General features: G+C 65.6%; 1 protein-coding gene across 4 annotated transcripts in view; it reads left to right on the forward strand.

The window, feature by feature from the left end:
- The first annotated feature begins 4,919 nt into the window (after nt 1-4,919).
- CACNA1H (calcium voltage-gated channel subunit alpha1 H) overlaps nt 4,920-24,435 on the forward strand; it is a 56,534-nt gene continuing 37,018 nt past the window's right edge. For 3 of the 4 annotated variants that reach the window (XM_060405820.1, XM_060405821.1, XM_060405822.1), the window contains exon 1: nt 5,049-5,361. In XM_060405820.1, the coding sequence (XP_060261803.1) occupies nt 5,064-5,361 (298 nt within the window). In that variant the 5' untranslated portion in view covers nt 5,049-5,063. Of the gene's footprint in view, nt 5,362-24,435 lie in introns of all 4 variants that reach the window. The other variant, XM_060405819.1, reaches the window with a different exon arrangement.

Below are 24,435 nucleotides of genomic sequence, written 5' to 3' on the forward strand. Positions count from 1 at the left end.
CAGTCCTGAGTAGTCACTGGAAGGACAGATACTGAAGCTAAAGCTCCACTACTTTGGCCACATGATGTGAAGAGCCGACTCATTGGAAAAGACTTTGATGCTGGGAAAGATTGAGGGCAGGAGGAGAACGGGAGGACAGAGATGAGATGGTTGGATGGCATCACAAACTCACTGGACATGAGTTTGAGCAAACTCTGGGAGATGGTGAAGGACAAGGAAGCCTGGCATGCTGCAGTCCATGGGGTCGCAAAGAGTCAGATATGACTTAGCGACCGGTATTGCCATGGGATATACTTACACTAAACATTATTCATGTTTGTCTGAAATTCAAAGTTAACTGGGCAAGCTGTGTTTTTATCTGCTAAATCGGACGCTTCTGTGAGTAGAGTGAACAGTGGCCATTCTGTGGCCAGAGACCAGAGGGAGGCCGGAAGCCCAGGACACCCGCTCCTCCTGGTCCCTGGTCCAGCAAGGCCCTGTGGAGACCCAGAGGCAGAGGAGCCCGGGGGACATGGGGGTTGGGGGCCACAGAGCGGCTTGTCTGAGTGGGCTGATTCCACAGGCACCGCTTGAGAAATAAACAGGACGCTAAAGTGCAAAGGAGACCACTGAGCATTACACAGACAGCATCTCCTGGACATCTGTGTCGACCGGCGCTGTGAGTATCAAGTAAGAATTTAGAAAAGCCTGGCCTTTAGCTGCCGCCTTGTGCTGGGGCTGGGGGTGGCACTGTCCATGGGGCAGGCAGCCCCCAAATCGCCCTTGAGCTGGGATGACGGCCCAGGATGCTCTGGCTCAGGCAGGCGTATGGGCCTGTCACTGGAGGCATTCCAGCCGGGCAGGGGTCCAGGCCTCTGCTGGCCCTGCCGCCTGCCCTGAAGGCCACTCCCTGCAGAGCCTGGCCTCCAGCCCCACGCATGCCGAGGGAGGCACCTCTGGGTTCGGTTTCCAGGCAGCGGGGCGCTGGGCCCTGCTCCTCGGAGACAGTGGCTCATCCAGGAGTGTGTGGGGGGATGCTCAGCGTGACTGGGGGTGGCTGAGGGGGATCGGCCACCTGCAGAAGGCCCGGGACCTCTCCTGTGCAGTGTGAGCCCCCACAGTGGTGGTGGCGATCGGGCTCAGCCTCTGCCCCTCCGGGTGGCCAGCACCTCACCTCTTCCCCACCCTCGCTCAGGTCACCACTCTGCCACGCCACGCCAGCCAAGTGTCTCCTGGCCTCCCCATCCCCAGCTGCTGGGCACCGCGGGCACCTCAGACATGATGCAGCGGCTGCCCCGGGAGCCCCAGGCCGCCCTGAGCACCGCAAGGTGAGTGCCGTGGGGGAGGTGTCGTAGTCAGAGAGGCCCTGGAGTGGCCACCACCGGCAGGAGGGCACCGTTAAGCTTGGGCCAGGTGAAGCATCCCAGCAACAGGCAAGGCAGGGCCAGGGCTGGGCCTGGAGGGGCGCTTGGATGGTGGGTCTGCAGTCCGAAGGGACAGTAGGGCAGGACAGTTCCTGCTGACTGGAGGCAGCTTGACCCAGAGCCTGGGGCCAGTGGGGGCTTCTGGACGGAAGGGAGTGTGTGGTGGGGAGGGGGGACCTTTGGACAGGAAGTAGGCCACGTGACAGGTAGAAGGGACCAGTGTGATGTGACGGGCCCTGGGGGCTTCAGCCAGCCTGAAGGTGGACAGGGTGCCTGGACACGGAGCAGAGTGGCCAGGTGGGGATGTGGCACTCACAGGTCAGACAGAGGTGACCCTGCTGCCCACTGCCCCACACCCAGCCTGCCAAGGTGGAGGGCCCCCAAGACAGCCTGATGGCCACAGTCGCAGCCATGCGCCCCCAGGGTGCGAGTCCTCTCCTGGGGGGAGATCTGGTTTTTACCTTCCGCTGGCTGAACCAATAGGCGGTTCATTCCCCCCATCTTTATCAAGAAAAAGCTTCACCCTTAAAAAAAAAAGGAAATAACAAAAAGCAGAACTAAATTTTCCAGAGGCCAAGAGGATTAAAAAAAAAAATCTGAACACTCTGTACAGTTTAATTAAATACTTTTAATGCCAATTTCCAATTGTCCTATGTCTCATCTCTCCAACATTCCTTTCTAGCGATGTGAATATATTACGGCCTCATTGTTTCTAATGCTATTTTCTCATCTCCTATCACTCCATGATCTGTTCTTCATTTCCTGGCTGTGGGGCGAAGCTGTCCCCTACGCTGTGCGGTCCCCCCTCTGGCTGGAGAGCTCAGAGTCAATACCATCAAACGCCACGCACACAGTCAGTGAGTATCATCAGCTCAGGGGACTCGGAGCCCCTGAGGACAAGGCTCTCGGAGGTGCTGGAGGGAGCCGGATGTGGCGGGAGGAGGTCTCCTTCTGAGACCTTGAGGTGGTCGTTGCCTGTCCAGTGTCTGTGCAGCCTCACCTATCTATAAATGGGCCACGGGGCTCCTGAAGGCTACAGGCTTTGTCAGCTTAGAGATGCTGTCTTTAAAAAATAATGCCTACTTAAAAAAAATCCATGCCCTATCCCTTCTGTAGACGTCTGAAGGACAGAGTGTGCAGACGAGGGTGACGGTCTGTCACATTAAAATCCCCTGCTTTGTGGGGCCCCGTGGGAACTCCTGCCCTGCCCTTGCTCACCCCCCTCCCCCACGTCACAGCAGAGCCCCTGCACCGGCATGCTAGGCTGTCTCTGGTTCTTCCTGCTCAGCACTCTCTGCCTGCCACAGGGCCTTTGCACAGTCTGCTCTTGCAGCTGGGAAGATCACCCCCGACCCTGCCCATTCCAGCTGCTTTCTTGTCCTCAGATGTATCTTCTGCCCCCTACTTGCCCCCCACAGCACTTAACATAGCCTGTAACGGTTCGCTTCCTCTATCCACCAGTTTTTTTATGGCTGCGTCCCCGCTGGAATGAAGCTCCAAGGGACAAGGATAAGGCCTAGACTGGCCACCGCCACTGCCTCCCTCGTTCCACACTGTGGGCCTTCCACCGACTTTTGTCCAGCAAATCACTCACAGTTCCCCAGCCAGAGCCGATCTTCAGCTTCACCTTGAGCTTTGATGATCCGGCCAGTGTGAAAGGATCGGGAGGTCCAGGTGACCCCTGCCCAGGATGTTGCTGAGGCTTTTGGGTCTGCCCCACCCTTGCAAGCTCCCCTCAGCGCTCTCCCAGGCCCTCTCCTAGGTGACTGGGGCACTAATTGCTCTTTGAGGGCCTTAATTACTGGTCATGGCCCTCCACCGCTAAGTAGCAGCATTAAAATAGAGTAAATGTTTTCATTTTCTTGAAAAGTTCACATATACAAGAGGAAGTGCTGCTGAGCAGGGACCGGCTGCGCTGGACACCCCCTGGGCCTTGCCTGGGAACTGCCATGGTCCTGCCTTCCTGCGTCTTCCGTCCCCCAAGGCCCAGAGGTGGAGCAAGGCGCAGGGCCTTCCGGGCTTTCCCTACCCCCAGCACGGCCACCCCATTCTGGTTGCGTCTCTGCAGTGCCATTGCGCAGCGCAGGTGGGGAAGCCCTGGTTGAGTGACCTTGCCAGGGCCTCTCCAGATCTGGGGGTCCCCACGTGGGTCCTCTCACCCACTCGAGCGACTGCTGAGGCCGGAGGCCCCTGGAGCCGCCCGTGTGGACCAGCCACCCCTCTCTTTGTCCAGCGTTGAGTGGGCTTGGAAGAAGGGAGGTCGCACTTGGAGCCACCAGACTGGTGGTCGTGGAAAAGTGAAAAGCTTGTGAGGTTTTCAGTGGCCAAGGGGTCCGAGTGGGACCCCGGAGCACAGGGGGCGGTGTGTCTCAGTGTGAGGCTGGGGGGCTGCGGGAGGGCCTGGGCGCTTCCCCGAGGTCCCACGCGGCTCGCTTGGTCCAGGAGGAGGCTGGGCGAGGGACAAGTTCGCAGAAAGCCGTAGGTGCGCTGTGCGCGCGCGCGCGTGTATGTGTGTGTGTGTGTGTGCGGGGGTGCGGATGCACGCGCACCCAGAATCCCACCCACGGATACAGCAGCGCATCACACGCGCGGTCACACCCAGGACACACATGCGGAGGGGGAGGGGCGCGCCCGCCGCGGTCTCGACCGCCGCGCACCGCCCACGCCTGCAGCCCCGCCCCTTCGCCGACCCCCGCCCGCGGCGCCAAAGGGCTCGGTGCGCGCCCCGGCGGGGAGGGAGCGCCCGCCTCCGCGGCTCCGGCCGCCCCCGCAGTTGGGGGCGGGGAAGACGCCGGCGCCGCCGCCCCGCCCCCGCCCAGCCTCTACGCGAGCGCCCCCTGGCGCCCCGCGCCCCGCGCGGGAGGGTGGGGGCGCGATGGGGGGCGCGGGGCGGGCCGGGCTCCGCCTTCCCGGCGGGGGCGGGGCGCGGCGGCGGGGGCGGGGCGCCCTCCGCGAAGGGGGAGGGGCGGCGCGCGCTCTCCGGGGCGGGAGCTGCCCCCCCCGCGCCCCCGGCCCGGCCCCGCCCCCGCCGCCGCGCCCCGCCCCCGCCCCGCCCGCCGCTCACTCCGAAGTTTCCTGCGCGGAGCGCGGACGGGATCCGCGATCGCTCGCCGCCCCGCCGCCCGGTCCGCGCCCCCCGCGCCCGGCGCCCCGCGCCCGTCCGCCTCGCGGAGCCCTCTGCGCCCGGCTGCCGCCACCGTCGCTGCCGGGCCAGCCGGAGCGGGAGCCGGCGGGCCGGGGGCGCGGGCCGGGGGCGCGGGCCGGGGGCGGCGGGGCTCCAGCCGGGGCCAATCGCCGCGCCGGGTCCGCGGTGACCGCACCGCCCGGGCCATGCCCGCGGGGACGCCGCCGGCAGCCGGAGCGAGGTGAGACGCGGCGAGGGCGCGCGCCCCGCTGCGCGCCGGGACCCTCGTCAACTTGAGGCGGCCGGCGGGGGAGCCCCCTCGGGCGCCGGCCCCCGCCCCGGCGGTGGGGGAGGGGCCGCCCAGCGCTCGCCGGCGGGAGGGGGCGGGGGGCGCATTTGTCTCTAATGAGAAAAGACAAAGACATCCCGGCGGCCGTGGCTGTTTCCGCGGATCCCGCGCCGCCTGAAGCGGGCGAGGGTGTCGTTCCCGGGACCTGGTCACCGCCTGTCCCCCGCAGGTGCTGCCAGCCGCTACCATGACCGAGGGCGTGCAGGCGGCCGACGAGGTCCGCGTGCCCCTGGGCGCGCCAGCCCCGGGCCCGGCGGCGGCGGCGGCGGCGTCCCCGGCGAGCCCTGGGGCCCCGGGGCCAGAGGCGGAGCGGGGGTCGGGGCCCAGTGCGTCGCCCCCCGAGAGTCCGGCGGCCGAGCGCGGCGCGGAGCTGGGCGCCGACGAGGAGCAGCCCGTCCCGTACCCGGCGCTGGCGGCCACCGTCTTCTTCTGTCTCGGGCAGACCACGCGGCCGCGCAGCTGGTGTCTCCGGCTGGTCTGTAACCCATATCCTTCCCGGGCCTCCGGGGGTGCGGGGATCCTGGGCACGGGGCTTCGGGGCGCGTGACCCCCTCCCGCGTGTGCCTCCCACGCCCGGGCTTTTTGGCCCTGGCGCGGTCTGGGTGCGCGGAGGACGCAGTACAGCGGCGCGAGGGGAGCGCTCCTCCGAGAGGCGGCCCCGGGCTGCGCTTTGTGGGGCAGCGGCCGCGGCTCTCTTGATCCGAACGGGGTGTCCCCGCTCCAGAGCCAGCTCCGGACGAGAGAGGGTGGAATAGAAGCGGCGAGGCCACTGCGGGCTTGGTGGCCAGGAGGGAAGTGGGCACTGCCTGCGCCCCCATGGGTGCCGGGTCAGGACGGGAATTCCTCCCTCCGGGTTTACGGGACCTCCGGCCTGAGGCAGGATCCTCACTGCGGTGGGGGAAGGGGGTGCCGGCGGGACCTCAATAAGGGATCAAAGTTTTCTCCCTGTCCGTTGCACTTGGGAGAGTCTGGGAGACCCTGGGGGCCAGGAGGCCCTGCGCTCTCGCTGGTCCTTTTCCGTGGGGAGCGGCGGTGACGTCGGTTGTGAACTCGCCTTTCCAGGCTGAACTCGGTGTTGGGGCTGATTTAAGTCATGCGCAGCTGGGGCTGGGGGGCAGGGAGGCAGCTGGCACGCGCTCCGCACCCTGGTGTCCCTTCTCCCGGTGCTTCCCTGACCCAAGAGGAAGGGGTCTCTCTTTTTGCTCTTGGTGAGAGCGACACACTTTCAGAGAAGGTTCTAGAGCAGAGCTGGGTCAGGCAGGGGGCATTTCTGGGACACAGCAGAGCTGGGGACCCCCGGCAGATGGCCTTTGGGGACTGTCAGCGGGCCCTGGCTCCCTGTGTCCTGGGCGATTCTCCCGCGGGCCCCTGGCTGCCAGGTGGCTGGGCTGTGGGCACCAGGCGTCCCCTCCCCTTAGCCTGGAGGGATTGGGTGACAGCAGGGTGGGGGACTGAGGAAAGGAGGCTGGTGGCGGGGAGACCTTGCCCGTGAACTTTCCCTGTCCACGTGAAGGGGACCGGCCGCGTGAGCGATGCGTGTATACATTTTTCCTACCTTGTGTGTCTAACTGTACAAACATCACATAGGAAAGAGGAATGTGTAGCAGGAAAGTAACAAACCCTGTCTTTTTTTTCTTTCCTGAAATCCAAACTGAGTCAGAGTAGCCAAAACCCGCCCCCCACCCCCAATGCCGTTGTGCAAGGGGTCCGTCGTGGCCTGGGTTGAGGGCCACGGCCGCTTGCCGCCCCAGCATGGCAGCAGGCTCCCCTGCCTGCCTTTGTCCCACAGCTCCTGGGTGGGCTTGGGGCCCCCCTCAACCCCCAGCAGCTGCCATGCTGAGCTTGCAGGGGAGCTGTAGGCTGGTCTTCGCTCCGAAACCCGGGGCATATTCAGGCCACCTGGTTTGGGCGGGAAGGTGGCCCGACTGGGTGGGGTACTGGGGTATACGGTGGGCACCCTGAGGCCCTGGGAGGGGAGGCAGCCCCCCTGCCGTGTCCTTCATCTGCAGGCACACGTGGGGACCAGTCAGGGAAGGACGGGAGCGGGGCCTGCACTTTCTCTCTCCTGACAGCCCCCGCGTCTGGCCGCCCTGTCCCCGTCCCGCCTGACCCTGTGTTCTGGATGTTCCGGGCGGGCTGCGTCCTTCGGGACGTCTGACAAGGTTGTTTGTGTTCCTCAGTGCAGGGGAAGGGGGGTGCCCCATGCGGGTGGGGGGGCCCCAAGGGGTGGGGGCTGGGGCTGGCAGGGCCACCTGCCCGTGTGTCTGTCCCTGGGCTCCTGGGGACTCCAGGAGCAGGAGGATGTCGAGAGGCTAGGAGGAGCCCTCCGCCAGGTCAGGGGCGGGGAATCTGGGAGTACCCTTCCGACTGGCAGGGTGTGGGGGAGCTCAGGTCCCAGTATCGTCTCTCCACAATACCGGGAGCTCTCCCGATTTCGTGGAGAGGTTGCCTGTGTTGAGTGTGGTGGGTTTGTCAGGGCCCTAGCGAGTAGGGACGGCTGTGATCTCCAGCAGGTGCCAGGCCCTGGTGCAGGGGTGTCTCGGCCACAGGGAGAACCTAAAATAAGACGGTGCGCCCGACGGGGGGCCGGTCCCCCCGGGGAAGCCCGTGGGCCTCAGCAAGCCTGTTCTGAGCACTTCAGGTTCCTTGTGAGAGGCTGGGGTTTGGTGGGTAGCCTGCAGTCTGCCGGAACCTACGTGGTGTCCATCCCAGGGCCAGAGGACACCCCTTGGCCTTGGTTCCCTGCCCTGTAGGTGGGTGTTATGCCGGTGGCACCCAGCGTCCTTTCTTGGAACCTCTCCTGCTGCGGAGGGTAAACTTGGAGAGGGAGATGGGGTGACTGGGTTTGCTTTGGGAACCCACACACCATGAAGCCACTCAATGCTTCCCAGAGGCGGGCAGAACCCCAGCCGGTCCGCCGAACCCAGCCCCGTGCAGGGACGAGACCAGCAGTGGGAACACAGGCAGGGGCCTCCCTCAAGCCCAGACTTTTGGGACCCCCTGCGTGGCGTGGACAGCCCCCCACACAGACGAGCACGTGTGTCCTGTCTGCCTTGAAGGATATCAGGTCCACAGCAGAGGAGCTCCCAAGGGCGACCGGCGTCCTTATTGATTTACTTTGCTTTTTGAAAATATAATGGTGCTGGAACTTTTGGGTCGAGTGCTGTGTCTCCTACACAGGTTTATTTATAGCGGAAGGTGGGTGGGATCTGTGTTGCAGCCCGCGCCGTGGGGCTGTGTTCCGCCCGGGCTCCCCCGGGGTTCCTGACTCGCGCTGCCTGTGCTGTGGCTGCCGCGTCCCAGCACCCAGGCTGGTGCTCGCTGGCTGGGAAGGGGGCCCTGCCACCACCTCCCTGGGAGCTGCGGAAGCCGGTCGTGGCCCTGTTTGGGCGCCGAGGTGCTGGGGGGTGGCCGTGGGGGCACCTGGGGGCTCGGGGGTGGTGGACATGCCCAGGAGGTGTGTCCCAGGGGCCCGGCAGCGGACGCCCCAGGCGCAGGGCTCAGAGGAGACAGAGGACAAGGCAAGGTCACAGGGCCAGTGGAGGACAGCTCTGGGTGAGCCCGGCCTGGCTTCCATGTCCGCGGGTTTGGCAGGGCGCTGCCCAGCAGGGAGGTGAGGCCCAGCGTCCAGGTCCTTCATGGTGTCTTGTGGATGCCGCTCCCCTGTGCTCGCTGCCAGCGCCTCGGCTCCCGGCAGGCATCCCAGCGAGGACACGCGGGGCGTGGGGATGCAAGGGGACAGGCCCCATCTGCCCCCTCTGGCCCCATGGACTGGCCGTGAGTGGACGGTCCGTGTCCTCCCCTTCTTGAGCCCGTGGCTGCTGAGCGCTTTGTGGAGCCCAGGCCCGGGGGCCACTCCAGCTTCTGAGCACCTCCACCCAGCGCCTCGTCCAGGCCCTCGTTCTAATGCCAACGTGTGTTTGTTTCCGGGGCCTGCTGCCTCTTGGCCGGCGGGACCTGGGCTGATGGGGCTGCCGAACTTCCTGAGTTGGAAGGAGCTGCCATGTGTGTGTCCGTGTGTCTCTGGGTCTGCCCAGCCCCCCACCCCGGGCTCTAAGGGCATGTCCTGGGGTGAGGAGAGCAGTGGAAATAAAGATCTTGGTGGCAGAGATAGGGCTTCATGGTAGGGGGCTTCCTGGGGAAGGACATTTCCCTGAGAGCCGGTGGAGTGGGGCGCAGTGGAGAGGCGATCTCAGAGGACCTGCAGGAGGTTGGGAGGGGGAGCCCTGTCCCTGGGGTGCCTGCTCCTGGGGTCCCTGGACACGGGCCTGAGCTCCCGTTGGACCCTGAGTTTAGAGCCGAGGCGTGACACGTCAGTGTCTTGGCTGGTGTGTTGAGGAGGGCTTCCTGGGGGAGGTGAGGCTGGGCTGGGCTCTTCAGGTAAGTGCAAGGTCCAGGAAGGCAGGGGGTGTAGAAGGGGAAGTTGGGATGAGCTGAGGCACATCCGCCTGGGAGGGCCCGGGCTGCGTCTGTGCCACTCACTGCCATGAGACGGTGGGAATGCCCTGGCTGACCCCCAGCCCGCAGGGGCCTAGGCTTCTAGACTCACCCCGTCCTCCGCCCGGGCTCCTGCAGGGCCCTAACGCGGGCAGACGGTTGGTGTCGCTCCAGCTTCTGGCGGCCTGATCAGTCGGCGGACGCCAGGAGCGCTGATGAAGAGCCGTGTGTGGCACTGACACACAGCGACGTGAGCGCGGCCCTCGCCCCCACGCCTGCTTCCCAGCTGGGCCCGGGGGGCCCTAGGGGGTGGGGCTGGGTGGCCTCACTGTGCAGACCCCCCCGGGCCCTGTGCTGGGCCCCGGGGCCTCCCGGCTGGCCACTTCCACTGCGTGTCGGCCTCTAGCCGGATTGTGCTGTGGGTCCTGGGGCAGGCGGGTGGGCCAGGGGGAGGCAGCTGGGGGCTGGGAGTCAGGGAGCCCCCTGCTCGCGGGGACCTTGGGGGGAGGAGAGGGGAGGGTGGACGAGGAGCAGGGGTGGCCCGGGCAGCCAGGTGACAGGTGCGAGGGCCCCGAGGTGGACGGCACACGGCCCTCAGCAGGAGGGGCGGCGGGTGTGCTGAGGTGGGGCGGGAGGGGCCGGGTGGCCAGAGAGGCCTGTGAGCATGGCGGGCGGGTGTGGGCTGGCCCGGGCTCTCGGGCTGTGCCTCGTCCTCAGGCAGGGGCCGTGTTGGGACCGCTCTGGGGAGAAGTGGAGCACAGGGGAGGTGGAGGGCAGCCCGGGGTCCAAGGGGAGGCCGTGGGCGCCCCATGGTGACCACCCAAATTCCATCCTGCTGCGGGAGACTGCGGGCACCCTCCCTGGCACGGTGCAGTGCTCAGAGGTGGTCCGGGTACCCCCCTCGCCCTCCCGGAGCTGGCGAGACGCCCGGCTCCAGGGTCAGGATGGGAAGGAATGCGGGGGATGGGCCGGCCTGTCAAACATCCGCGGGGTGAGTCCGAGCAGCCTGTGTGCAGCTTGGAGTCCGGACCTCGGCCCAGCTGTCAAGGTCGGGCGGGAATGCGTTACCTCTTTTCACGCGCGTGTGCCCGCCCGCCAGGGCAGGAGTGGCCGCCTCCTAGCTGGCTGAGTGGGCCAGTTTCCCTTTCCTCCTCGCAAGGGGCACGGAGGACCAGTTGCTTCCTCCTCCCCGCAGCGGTTCGCTTTGACAGAAGCGGGAACACCTCTGAGTCACGTGGGCCTCCGCTGAGTTTCCAGGCGGGCGCCCATCCTGGCAGCCGCGCGGTGATTTAGGGCCTGGCTCCCCGGCGGGAATGAGGGGAGCCGGGCAGGATGGGTCTGGGAGGCGAACAGCCTGGCCCTGGTGAGCTGGCAGCGAGTTCGGGCAGCGTCCCCAGAGCCTTCGCGCCGCGCCCGCCTTGGATGACAGATGGGGCCGCGTGGCTGTGCTGTCTTCACGGAGTGAGTAGCGGCTTGTTTCGTCAGGAGGGGCCCCGCTGAACACGCACGCATGCACGCACACACGCCTGCAGGGAGACGAGGCCGTGCTGCCCTGCGTGGCCTTTCGGGCACCAGGGCACTGGTGTTCCTGGTCCTCTGGTGCTGCTGGGGGGGTGGGGGGGAGTGTCGTCGGCACTGGCCGAGCCCAGAGCTCCGATCAGCGGGGACAGCTGATGGATGTGCTCAATTAGAGCATTCCAGCCGGGGCGCTGCCACCTCTGTGCCCCTGGGACCAGAGCGAGCAGGGAGCCTCACGGTGGCAGCTGCCCGCCTCTGTGGCCCCCAGTGGCTCCCGGATGTGAGGGGGGCTTTGGGGGTCCCGGGAGCACCCCCTTTCCTGAGCATGATGCAGACAAGGACCAGGGCCATGTCCCGGGCAGCCCGTGTCAGCCTCACTCTTGGCTGGAGTTGGAGGCAGATGTGGTGGAGGGCCGGGCCCGCCCCGCAGGGGCTGTCTCGCTGCGACCAGCCTGCCTGCCCCGCTGGGTCTGGGACGGTCCAGGTGGCCCAGCCCTGTCTGGCGTTAGCTCTCCCTCCCGCGTGGGGCCGCCTGAACCATTCGTGCACACAGGGAGCCGATGTTAGTGAGATGCCTGCGTTCCAGTGGAAGGGGGCGGCGCGGGGCTGGGGGACAGGCCAGTTCTGCTGGGTGGGCACAGCCCCCGTCCACTGCCTGGACTGGGCACAGCCCAACCTGACGCTGGTGCCAAGAGGCCTGGCAGGCGGTGGCCAGCCCGCGTGCTCATGCTGGCCCCTCCCCACCGCCCCCAGGTGGGGTCAGGGCGCCGGGGCAGCGGGGACAGCACCCCTTTTCCGGGCTGCAGGGACCTCTCTGCTGCCCGCCTGCTCACCGGCACCCAGCGGGGGCCCTGGCCATGGTGGTCACGTTTTGGGCTGTCGCTCTCCTGAGGACGCTCATGGGGTCACCCTGATGCCTCTTCAGAGGCCATGGCCCCTGATGTCCCTGCGGCTAGGCTGAGGCCTCTGGGACCCTGGGGAGGAGGGGCCCTTCCGTCAGCCAGGATGCTGGCCCCTCACGTGCCAAGGTGTTTTCCTCACGGTTCCTCTTTCTTCTCCCATCACTGACCAAGTGGGGTTTGTGGAACACCCCGGTGCGGGGGTTGAAGGCCTCGTCCAGCTCAGAGCAGCTGCTCAGAGGGCTGAGCCGTGGAGGCTTCGGAGGCCTGACCAGAGGCACAGCCGCCTCCCTGCTCTGAGCGTGCCTGGGTCCCCCAGCCGCAGCCTGCAGGGAGGGTGGGCAGCATCGGGTGTTGAAGCAGGGAGGGGCTCGGTGACATCCCGGGAGGCGGTGGGGCCTCTCAGGGGACCAGGTCTGTGTCAGTGAAGGCCGACGCAGCGAGAGGTGTGGGCTCAGACCTGGGGACTGGGGCTGCCTTCTGGACCCGGCCCTTCTGTGCTGAGGGGCAGGTGTGTGCCGGAGGGGGCCCGCAAGCCCACCTGCCCGGGGAGGTCGGGTAGCCGGGGCCCATCTGCTGGGCTGGCCTGAGCGCCGGGCGCTCCCCTGGGAGCAGGCCTGAGGAGCTAAGTGGGCAGGCCTGGGCTCACGGTGGGGCCTTCTCGGCCCCCTTGGCCAGGGCCTGTGGGGCCTCCCCCCAGGTTTCAGGTGCCAGGCCCAGGCCGCCCACTTGGCGCCACCAGGTTGATCTTTGAGCCGCTTGTGGGCACCCCGGGAGGTCTGGGGCCAGCGCAGCTCAGCCTGGAGCTCAGTGCTTCCTGTGACCATGCAGGTGTCCGCCTGTCGGTGGGACAGGACACGCATGTCCCCTGAGCTGTGTGCATGTTCCAGGCTCTGCCCTCTATGCTGGCCATGGGCAGAGAGAGGGCAGGCCCTTGAGGGCTCCAGGGAGCCTGCGACAGGGGTGGAGAAAAGCAGACGGGAGAGCAGCAGGGTTGGAGGCCCCTGCCCTAAGCTGGGAGCGTCACCACAGGCCCAGGCAGAGCGACCAGGCCAGTGGGGTCGCTGGGGCAGTCGGAGCAAGCAGGGTGGGCGTCAGCGCGGCTGTGGGCGTGCTCTTCATCCACAGACCGACACAGGTAGGCTAGTGCACTGGCTGGAGCGTGTCCCTGAATTCATGTCCACCTGAATCTCAGAAAGTGACCTTACGGGGAAGTGGGGTCTTTGCAGACATAGTTGTGTTAGGATGAGGTCAGGCTGGGCTGGGGGGCCCTGGACCCACTGACAGGTGTCCTCTAAGAGGAGTGGACGGAGATGCTAGGAGAGGCCGCATGAAGCTGGAAGCAGTCGCTGCATGAGGCGGCCACACGCCCAGGATCGAGGTTCCTGCAGCCTCCAGAGGCTGGGATGGGCCTGGACAGGTCCCCACATGGCCTGCTGACCCCCGTCACAGACCCCTGGTCCCTGGACTGTGAGAATTCCTGCAGTGTGAGCCCAGGGCTGCAGTGCTTTGTTTTGAGGGCCCTCCCTAGCTCGTGCACCTGGGCTCACGTACCTGGGCTTGGCTCTGGAGGCAGAGGCAGGTGATGGGGCTGGGCTGGTGGGAGGCGGCCCTGCCAGGTTCATCGCACCATCCACCCCAGGTCAGCCTCTCCTCTCCACAAGGAGCTCAGCCACCCGGGGAAAACCAGCCGTGAGATCACCCATTTGGCGGCCTCGTCACCAGGGAGGCCCAGTCAGACCTCGAACGGTTGTGTCTCTGGGGTTCCTGGGAGGTCGCCTGCCCGGGGCAGGGGGGTGTCCCTGAGGTGGTGTCCATCCACGATGTTAGGCTTTTAGCTGCCTTTCCACCAGATGGAGCCTGCAGAGATCCTGTGGGCGTCTGGGACCCTCGCTCACCGAGTGACCTGTGTTGCGGGCTCTCCGCTGCCCCGTGTGGCTGGAGTGCAGCGGCCGTGGCGGGAACCCCGGTGTGCAGCCTCGCCTGTGGCCGCCGCGGGTGTCCTGCAGAACGCAGTGTGGATGGCTGTCTCCCAGCTGGGGTGGTTCTCCGGCTGCCGGGGCTCCAGGGGCGTCTGGCTTCGGCTGCTACCACGCCCTCTCCTGCCAGGCGCTGCCCCAGGTAGCCAGGAAGGAGGCAGCCTCGGTCCTGGAGCTGGACTCCCCCGTTCCCCCCACCCGGAGCCTGGTCCTGGGTGGACAGTGTTTGGGGTGGACCTGTAGGGTAGTCTACCAGGACTGGGGTGTGAAGGCCTGAACAGTGTGTGTTCCAGGGGCAGCTGAGGCTGGGTAGGGGGGTCCCTAGGTGCCCGTCTGGAGGCCAGGCTCCTGGCGTGGAGGTGAGGAGACGGGTGTGGGGACATCTGGCAGTCAGGAACCTCAGGGCCGGGGGGCCTTGGTGCTCCCCTTGGAAGGGGCGGCTGGGAGGGCCAACTGAGCATTGACCTGCGTCCACTGCTTTTTGAAGCTGCCGTTGCCGCACCTGCCTCAGGGCTGAGTGAGACTGCAGGAAAGTGAAGGGGGTGACCAGGGGGTGCGAGGGGCTGACCGGGAGGTGCAGGGGTGACCGGGAAGTGTGGGGCAGGTGGCGGCACGCAGCTTGCCCCACGCGTCCCTTTGTCTTTCAAGCAGTCGCCTGGCCGCAGTCTGATGAGTCAGCCTGCATTAGCGCCTCATCGAGATGGAAGAGGACGTGTCCCGAGTCCTGCTGGCAGGGGAGCCGCCCGGCTCTGGCCCCAGAAGGGGACCCGGCCTGCTTGGGCCTCCGTGACTCTGCACAGGCCGCTGTGTTCAGCTGGCACGTGCTGTGCCTTGGGTGTGGCGGGCCAGGAGCTTGGTTCCAGAAGCTTGGGTTCCGTGGACATGTGGGCTCGGTCGTGTGGCTCAGTGGGCTCCGGGACGTGAAGCACACCCCTCGCAGGGTGCAGACGCTGGGAGAGGCTGAGTGGGCCCCCAGCAGGGGCACGAGTCTGCGGGCAGACCGCCTGGGGTGCGTTGTAGGCGGAAGGAGATTGGCTGAGCGTGGAGCCTCAGGGTCCCTGGGAAGGACCCCAGCAGCCTCTCAACGCCCCAGGGCACTCTAGGAGCCGGGGGTAGCGTCAGGATTGCCGGCCGGCGGGGCCTGGGGCGGGAGGCTCAGGCAGTGCGTCCCCGGTGCAGCTCTGCGTGTCAGACACTGGGCTTCCCGGAACTCCTCGGTTCGGTTCCAGAGCCACTGAAATCTGGGTCAAGGGGACAGGAGGGAGGGGTGCGGAGAACCAGCTTGGGGGCCCGTGGGGAAGGAGACCCTGCAGCCGCCGCTCGACCACCCCGCAGACACCACTGGCCACACGTCCTGTGTCCACATGTCCGTGTGGCCCGTTGGTGGATTCACACCAGCCACTCAGACTGAGTGGCAGGGCCTCTGCATCTGTGTTTTCTGACTCGGGTGTCGCCAGGACGTGGGCGGGCGGGGGGCAGGCTGCTCAGTGTGCCGGCTCCTTCCCGGGGGTCCCTCGGCTTGGAAGGCCGAGCCGGGCTCTGCGTCATTTTGTTACATGTCCCGGTGGTCCAGGCACCTGCTCACCTCTGACCTCAGGGCGGAGGAACAATGGTGACCAGGCTCACCTTTGCCTCTGGGAGCCCCTCCCTGTGTCTCAGGCCTGCGGGCACTTCTCACCCAAGTCCTGTCGGCCGATGAGGAAGCAGAGGGTCAGAGTAGGTCCCTGCACGTCCCCAGGATTCGGAGCTCAGACAGCCCCACCCCGGTGCCCGCTTTCTCTCAGCATCATTGCGACGCAAGGCCCCGCGCTGTGCTAGTCACACGTGGTGGCCGCTCTGCGGTGGCCGCAGTTGCGCAGCCATCGCTACAGCCAGTTGTGCAGGCTTTCTTGCAGGAGGAGACCCTGTCCCGTCAGCAGTCAGCACCCCCGCGCTGCCCCTGGCCCGCGCTTTATCTCCGGATGTGCATCCTCTGGGCGTTTCACAGGAGTGGAACCACACAGAAGTGACCCACGTGTCCGGCCTCTCTCTGAACGCTTGTCCTCTAGGCTCGTCCAGGCCGAGGCAGGAGGGTGCGCCACTGCTTTTGGGGCCGACGTGGTGGGACGCTGCCTGCTCGTTCACTGCTGGCGGGGCTGGCTGGCTGCACCTTTCTGCTGGGAGTGGTGCTGCCGTGAGCACGCATGTCTGAGCTGGGCACGCGCCCCGGAGTGGAATTGTCCGCTTACAGGGAACTGTGGCAGAGTGCCTGAGGTGCCAAAGCATTCTCTGAAGCAGCGCCCTACACCGCCCCTGACCTGGGTCTCCCTGCGATGGACCTTCCAGGCGCGACCGTCGGAAGTGTGCGGCCTGCCAGGCACTGTGCCCTGGCGCACAGGCGGGCATATGGGTGGGGTGGTGCCAGGCTGTGGGGGGAGTAGCTGGCCGTGTGTTTGCCCGGATCTGTGCCTCCATCAGCCCTCTGGAGGATTTCAACACCCACACTAGGAATAAAAAAAATTATTAATGAGCTTGGCGCGGTTGCCATGGGAACCTGTTGCTAATGAATCTCTGGGGTTTCCTTTTACCTCCGCAGAGCAGCACCAGGCCCGGGGACGACACGTTTCCGACTAATCAGGTTGCCGTGGCAACGCCTGTCACTAATCCCCAGCCGGGCTCCTGGTTTACCGGCCTGGCCCGAGTTACATAAAGCGATTTAGCACACCGCCCAGGGCCGCTCCAGGCCTGGCGACCCCGGGGCTCCTCGGCCGGTTTGTCTGTGACCAGGGCTTCCCCGCCGCTGGGTGTCCTACCTCCTTCCACAGGCCACACCTCGGGCTCCCCAGATTCAGGAATTGGAGGCGCCGGAGCCCATGGAGTGTGGCTTTTTGTTGGAAAGACAAGCCCTGAGGGTTGCTGCTTTGCTCAGTCCAGCGTGTGTGGTGCCCGGGGCAGGGGTGAGATGGAGGCTGGCACCAGCAGGGGCTCAGTGCCCGCGGGGACCAGCGGGTGGAGCGCTCGGGGCAGGAGCTGGCGCATTCCCCGGGCGGCCTGGGGCCTCTGTCGCTGGCCTGCAGCTGTCGTGTTCCTGTGGGGCCGCTGTGTGTGTGTCTGTCCTGGCCTTTTCTTATAAGGACGTGGTCTGTGTTAGGGTCCAACCCGGTGACCTCATTTCACCCTCCGTACCCCTTTACAGGCACCATCTGCAAACGCAACACAGCCGCGAACTGAGGTCCAGGGTTTGAGCCACTCAGCCCATGGTACCTCCCCAGAGCTGTTGGATCCGAGGGTTGTTCCCTGGAGTCCGTGGCTACCTGGGCCTGTCACACAGTGGCCCTCTAACCACATGCTCCTGCCCTGCTCCTTGAAGTCGTCAAGCGGACAGGTTAATGCCCGGGGTGACCTCAGCTCTGCGTAGAGCCAAGAGTCGTGGGCCACTAACACCCACTACCCCACAGTGCCCTGGGCGTGCGGGGCCGCGCTCCTCTGTGTGGCCACTGAGGTCTTAGTCCAACCCGTCCAGCAGTATCAGGCTTCCCTCTGGAAGACTGTCTTCTCATCCTGGTGGAGACACCGACCAGAGGCAGAGGGGCTGGACAGCCCTGCCTCCTCATGGCCAGAGTGTCCAGGCAGAGACATTGCGTGAACGGCTTGTGAAGCGGTGTCTGCAGGGGGCTCCATAGGTCCTCCCCGCCCCCCGGTGGGGCAGGGCAGAGGCAGGCTGGGCGGTGTTTGTGATCAGACACCAGTGTCCACTCTGGCCGTCTGGGCTCCATGGGTCGGCCCCCCAGGCCCTCTCTCTGTCTCAGTGGCTGCGGCCGGAGGTATGGCCAGACTTGTGTCTGCTGACTCTTTGTGGCTGGGATTTGTGACTTGGCGGGTGACAGGTCCAAGCTGCCCCTACGCCCAGCCAGTGGCTTCCTCTATAAGCTGCTAGAGTAGGCCCATCTCAGCCACCGTCCCCCAGAGTTGTGGTCCATGGGGGGGTGTCAGTGCAGGGGTCAGAACAGGGCCCCCAGGACAGCTGACACCCCGGGAAGCATCTCCTCCCAGCCTGGGGCAGCCCCAGATTGTGGCCGTGCAGGGGCCCCTGTTGGGGAGGGGCTCTCGGGGGGCCGCCTGCATTGCTGATTCAGCCCTCCCAGTGCCTGATGCACCACCCTCTCCCATCTGCACCGTGGTCCTGAATCATCTCCCCATGCCCCCCAGAGGTGGCATCCTCTGGACCAGCTTGGCGGCCCGTGGGCTGACCCGTGGTGGAGCAGGCATTCTCCAGCCGGAATTCAGGGATGAGCCTCCAGCTCGTTGACGCCTGGAATTCCCTTGCCAAGTGCTCACTCCCAGGGCTGTGCCCTATTCCAGGCCGACCCCCGGCGCCTGGGAGTGAGAGGGCAGGAAGCTGGGGGAGGCTGGGCCCTGGAGCCGGGAAAGGGAGTGTTGCAGCCCCATGGGGCCCAGGCCAGTGCCCGAGGGCGGACATCCTTGCCCAGCACCCATGGAGGCCTCTCCTGGGGCGGGGGGCAGGGGGAGTCAGGAGGGCATTCCCAGTGCCACCCCTGCCCCTGCCATTGATGCCTGTGGGGGTTCCCAGCCTCCTCAGAGCCTCTTGGGAGGCCCCGGCAGAGCGTGTGACTCTACGGTGGGCTGGGGTCCTGGCCCCACTCTGAGCCTGCTGGCTTGGGGAGGCCCCCGCCGGGCCCCAGGAGGGGCAGAGCAGGCTGTGCCGTGCTCGAACTTGACCTTGACCTCTGCCTGCCGACCCTGCAGACCCACACTGGGAAATCTGGGGCTCCGGGAGGAGGCCGGGGTGTTTCTTGCACGTTTGAATTACGGCTGGCCTGCCTGCTGGTGGGAGCGAACGATGTTTTAATTCCTAATTTAGACTGTTTATCTGCAGAGCTCTGGAGGCCGGGCGAGGAGAGTCAGTGCCCCCCCGCGCCCCTCCCAGGCGCCTCCCACCTCCACCGTGCTCCAGCTGCCTGGTGGGCACTGCTGGGGGCTCGCCTCTGGACCCCCAGCCCTGCCAGTCCCGTGGTGGCCTCCTGGATGGGCATCTCTGGGCCGCCAGCTGGCTGCCACCCGCCCTCCACAGGGGGCGGCCCCCTCCCTACGCCTTCCGGGCCTTTTTCTGGGCCGGCACAGTGTGGAATCTGAAGCCGGGTAGACTCAGCTGTGGCCTGGTCTGAGTTTTACCTTAAAAGAGGGACTGGAGAAGGCAGGGAGGCTTGGGGGGCGGGGGGAGAGCCTGGTGGGAAAAACAGGCCTGCATCGGCCCCCTGCAGGTCCCCCGCCTCATTAACGACCAACTCAGGATCAATGTCACCTCTCCCACTTTAATTAGAAAATACGCCTCACTCTCTAGCCATAATGGTCTGGCTGAGGTCGGGCTGGATTCCTGGTTGCCATGCCGACTGGGTACGCCCTGTCTTGCTGCCCCTTCCTGAACGTCCTCTGGAGGGAGCTGGGCAGGGCGTCGGCAGGCCAGGACCCTCTGCTGGCCAGGACCCTCGTCAGCACCCGCTTCTGTGTGAACTTGTGTATTTCATCTTCGTCCCCTGGTGCCCCCTTGCCTTTGGGGTGACATGCTCGGAACTGATGGCCAGGAGGGAACTGGGCTGAGTGTAGCCCTCACGCCACAAGAGGCAGCGTTTGGTCACTCTGGGAGCCTGTGGAGCTTTGTGAGCGTGTTTGGGGCGTCAGGCATCCCGGGGGCCCCCAGGGGGTATGAAGGTGAGGCCCAACCTGGGAGGCTGGTGGCAGCTTTCCTTGGCAGAGCCACCTGGGCTGGGGGGGCCAGTCCTGGCCAGCTGGAGGATTTGCAGACCCCACAATGCCCCTCCGGGGAGCAAGCCCCCCTCAACTCATCTGCTGGCCCAGGCCCAGGTCCACCACATCCAGAGCCAACCGCCAAACCCTCACCTCCTGATCCTTGGCCTCATGGAAGCTTCTAGAAACGGGGGCAGGGGTCTGAAACGTGTCTCCGGTGAGTGCAAAGGATACCCCCCACAGGGACTTCTGCACCCCTGGGTTCTGCCGGGCCACCCTCGAGCTGCCTCTCCTGCAGCGGGGCCTGGGCCACCTCCCCTGGGCAGCACATGTGCTGGTGGAGAGAGCCCAAGAATGGGAGCAGCAGGGGCGTGTACTGGAGCCCGGGGTTCCCTAATTAAAGGGTTCGTTATGGTGCCCGGGGTCCTTGGCACGGGCTTCCTGCGGCCCCGGAGACAAACGTCTGCCTTCAGCCTGCAGGCAGCCTTGTGGGGCAGGTGGGGGCCAGGCGGCCGGGGGTCTCTGCCCCAGGAGGTCCATCGGTGGGAAGGGTGGGCTTTGTTCCTCAGAGAGGGTCCTGCTGAGCCCCGAGTGACCCCCAACCAGGGCCTTGTGGGGCAGAGCTGCATCCGGCCCGGCCAGCCAGCCCAGGGGTGGTTCCCTCAGGCCTTGACAGATGCAGGACGGGGGGGATCTGGGGACACATCGGGTGGGCCCCCCTGGCCAGCACTGGGTGTGGGAACCATGTTTGTGTGGCCAGAGGTGCTTTGGTCCCCTAGGTGTGTCCACTGGAACCCAGGGGGACCTGGGGAGGCACTGGCTTCGGACTGGGGTTTCTTAAAGCGGGCCCAGGAGGAAGGCCCCTGGGGGTGGGGCCTGGGGTGTCCGGCAGGGCAGGGAGGGGACATCCTTCTGAGGCTGGGAGCCCTGGCACGGTTGGGCACCCAGACCCTGTTCTGCCGCCTCTGAAACAGGTCCCCGAACCCCAGGGCCTGATGGATTGAGGCCCCAGGAGGTCTCTGCAGGGGGCCTCTGTCTGCTGTTTCTCTTCTTGGAGTTTAAGTTGAGGAAATTTAGAAATCGTTCTTTAGCCATTAATTTAAAACAATAATAAACTCAGTAGGTGTTGCCATAGCATTTCCTTTCATGAAAAACGTCTGTATTTTCCAAACCATAAAAATTCAGCTGGAAAAGGGGCATTGTAGGGTTTTGTCAGTCTCTCACCCTGGCCTGATAGAAGAGCTGGAGACAGCAGGGCCCTTGGGCGCCAGTGAGGGTGGGGTGGGTCCTGCCCTCTGCCAGGACCGCCAGCCTGGAACAGCGGCACTCACCTGCTGGAGAATGCTCCAGGCTCCCCCTGGGGAGGGGGTGCCGCTGGGATCCCCGCTTTGCAGATGAGATAGTGCTTCCAGACCCTGACCACCTGCCCTGGCCCATTTGCTCAGCCTGCTTGGAGGCTGGGCCTGAAGTCTGCTGGTCACCCTGGCCCTGTGGGGCCTGCACCCCAGAGGGCATGTGCTTTGAGGAGCTGGGAGCCCGGGAAACCCAGGTGTAAATTCAGCTTCTTTCCATGGCCAAGGTGGGGAGTGGACGGTCTCCCTCCCAGAAGGAGTACCAGCGAGTGACTCCTCCATGAGAGCCCGCATCTGGGCCGGGCTGGACTCGAGGGGAGAGCTGGACGGGTCCCAGAGCCCTGGGAGGGTCGTCACGGCTCTGGCCAGGCCGTTGGGGCCCCTTCCCCACGAGGGGCACAGTGAGTGGTGGACAGCCTGCCACACTGGCGAGGGGAGAGGCACCCTATTGTTAAAAAAAAATGACTCAGATCGTTCGCAGAAGCCTTCCTTTTCCTGCCGGTTTCCAAGAATCCTGCTCCGGCGTAATGGATCGAGTTATTAGAGGATCGATGCAAAGGCAGGCGGCTGGAGGGGAGCCAGCATGGCCGCGAGCTCCCCAGGGCCCAGGGCTGCGGGCAGGGGGCTGCCGGGCGGTGGCGGCCAGGAGAGGTGCCCTCCCGCAGCAGCGGGCCCGCAGGTCCCTACCGTGCACCTGGTCCACGCGTGTCCTGATCAGGCCGCCGTTCATTCGTGACTCGGGGCAGGACGCAGTTGTGCGCACAGGCTGAACTCCCAGCCGTGCATGATCTGAGGCCCTGTGAGTGGGTGACCCCCATTTGAAGTGTGGCCCTACTGTGTGCACCGGTGTACCTACCAAGTGAAGACTGCTGTGTGCAGGGGTCCCCCAAGGGGCTGTCCTTATGCTGCGGGGGGAGGGCAAGCAGTGCTCTGAGAAGGTCCGGCAGCCTGGGCTCTGCACCTGGGTCCTGTCTACACCTGGCTGGGGCTCCCACGCTTCGGGGGCTCCCTGGTGGCCATGCTGGGGGTGCTGCCCCGGGGCCGGGCCGCTGCCCCTCTGGTCATGGGAAGTGCCCCGCTTGTCGGCTCCCATGCGGTGTTCTCCCCATCCTGCAAATCGGCTGCATAATGGCTCAGCTGGGCTCTCAGCTTAAAGAATTTCAGCCCATTAAGCGCAAATTCTGTGTCATTCGAAATGTTTGTGCCGGCTGCCCCTCTGTTGCTGTTGAGCACGCACCACACGGAGCTCTAATTAGCGTCTGATGGAGCCTGAGGCGCCTCTGGAGTGTCTTCCTCCCTTGTCCTGGGCTTGGGGGTCGTGGGCGGAGCACATGCGTGTGTTTTGGACACTCCCTGGCCCCCACCCACCTGTGGGGGCCTTTCCTGGAAGCTCCAAGGGCCCAGCTCTGTGCTGCCTGCCCAGGTTGGGTCTCTGTTGGGTCTGGGGGCCCGTACCTGCTGGGCTGGCGGCTGGCCGCCCCAGCCACCCGCCGCGCGGGGAGCCTGCTTCTGCGTGTGTGAGCCCAGCTGCTGAGACTTCCTGTGGGACGTGGCACCGGGAAGGGGCGGGGAGGGGGTGAGACAGAGCCACACCAGAGACGGCGGCTGGCTGCTCTGGGAGGGCGGGGTCTGCGCTGGGGCAGCGGGAGGCAGGGGCCCCTGGGGGCCATCGGGCCACGTCGGATTCCCAGAGAGCTCGGGACCAGGGGCACAGGGTGAGTGTCCACTTGGACCGGCCAAGCCTGGCTTCCCTGTGGCCTGGCAGGCGATGTGCCCTGAGTCTCGGTTTATCTATCAGGTAAACTGCAGTGCCGGGAGGAACATGGGACCCCCACACACACAGGGGAGTCACCAGTGTCCAGCTGTACATCTGTCTGGGCAGCCAGACCCCTCCCCCCCGAGCCACTCCCCCCAAGCCTCTTCACCCAACTGACGGGCTCATGAGACAGGGCACCGGGGCCAGGCCTCCCCCCGGGAGTCCTAGCCTGGGTAAGGCAGGACTGAGCTGAGGGCAGGAAGGGTCCCCCAGGACCTGGTGGCACTTCGGTGTGTTTGCACAGGGTGGCGTGACAGCACCGCAGCGAGGCAGCTCAAACAGCAGATGTTTGTTTCCTCAACAGATGTTTATTCCCCCCAGTCCTGCAGACTGGACGTCCGCAGTCAGGGCTGGTCTCTCCCGAGGCCGCTCGCTGTCCTCATGTGCCCCCCCACAGTGTATGGCCATGTCCCGATCCCCTGCTTTCACAAGGCATTAGAGCCTGCCCTAACCTCTCACTTGACCTTCAGCGCTTCTTTAAAGGCCTGTCTCCGGATGCAGTCACATCCGAGGTCCTGAGGGTAGGGCTTCAGCATAAGGACTTGGAGGGACACAGTTCAGTCCACACCCGGGAGGACCTGCCCGTCGGAGGGGCGGGCAGGGGGCCCTGGCCCGGGCCAGAGCGTGGCTCTTGCACTTGAGGAAGGTGTTGCCCTGGGCCACGGCCTAGGCTGCGCTCCAACCTACCCGCTCCGCACTCCGGGCAGCGGGGCACCCCCGGCCCTGAACATCGGGCAGGACATCCGAGCGGCATCAGTGCTGAAATGTCAGGGGCGCTGCCTGTGGTGAGGGGGGAGCGGCAGCCATGGGGGTGTGGGAGACAGCGGTCCAGGGACACGCATCCAGGGCCAACAAGCTTCACCTTGAAACTGGCGTCCTGAGTGTCTGGGCCGTCCTTTTAAAATGTCACTGCTGCTATTAACACAGGCAGGGCCGAGGCTGTACCCGGCCAGAGGGCCTCGGGGGTGCTGAGGGACCTGGGGGGAGTGAGTGCGGCTGCCCAGACCTTTCAGAGGGCTGGGGCCTGGGGCCTAGGGCCTGGCTCAGCTCAGCAGTGTGGTCAGGGGGTCTGCTTGGGTGCAGGGGTCCCATCCTTGGGGTCTGTGAAGAGGAGACGAGGGGCTCCTGCAGGTCTTGACCTTGCTGCCCAACTGGGAGCTTCCTTCTCCCAGCCCCAGTGTGACATCTGTAAGGGGGGGTGGCGTCCAAATGCGTGGCCTCCTGCCCCCCAGATGGGCAGAGTCCTTCCAGAGGCTCCTTGGCAGCCCCGGGGGCAGGCCCTAGGCTGTCCACACCCCCAGGCTGGGGGAGTTGGGGTGGGCAGAGGAAGAAGGATGCTTAGGCTGGAGAAGCCAGTGGTTCCAGAGGTGGGATCAGCACATGGGTAAGAGGTGCCCACCCAGGGGCTTCTAGGGCTTTCCTTAAGCCCCAAGGCCCTGAGAGGCTGAGGCTCTCCCGCGGGGGCCTGGGGTTCTCCGGTGCGGGGTGGTTGGGTCTAGGGCACACCTCAGGAGGGGTGCCAGAGAGGAGGCCTGGACTCTCTCCAGGCAGAGGGCCCCATCACCCGGTGGCTTCATCACTGTGGGAGCCCCATCCCTGATGGGGTCCCACCCCCTGTGCAGGATCTTTCTTGAGAAGCCCACAGGGGCCTGAGGTGGCTGTGCTCTGGAGGGCAGGGGTCACCTTAGCTCCCAGTGCCCGCGACTCATTTGGAAGGTTCTGGACACTGCCTCTATTTCCCTCAGGACAGCCCCTTCCTGGGGCCCCTGCTTGGCGGGGCTGCTGCTGCATCCTGGGGGCTGGCAGAGTGGAG

This window comes from Ovis aries, chromosome 24 (genome assembly GCF_016772045.2).
Source record: "Ovis aries strain OAR_USU_Benz2616 breed Rambouillet chromosome 24, ARS-UI_Ramb_v3.0, whole genome shotgun sequence".
NCBI classification, from domain to species: Eukaryota; Metazoa; Chordata; class Mammalia; order Artiodactyla; family Bovidae; genus Ovis; species Ovis aries.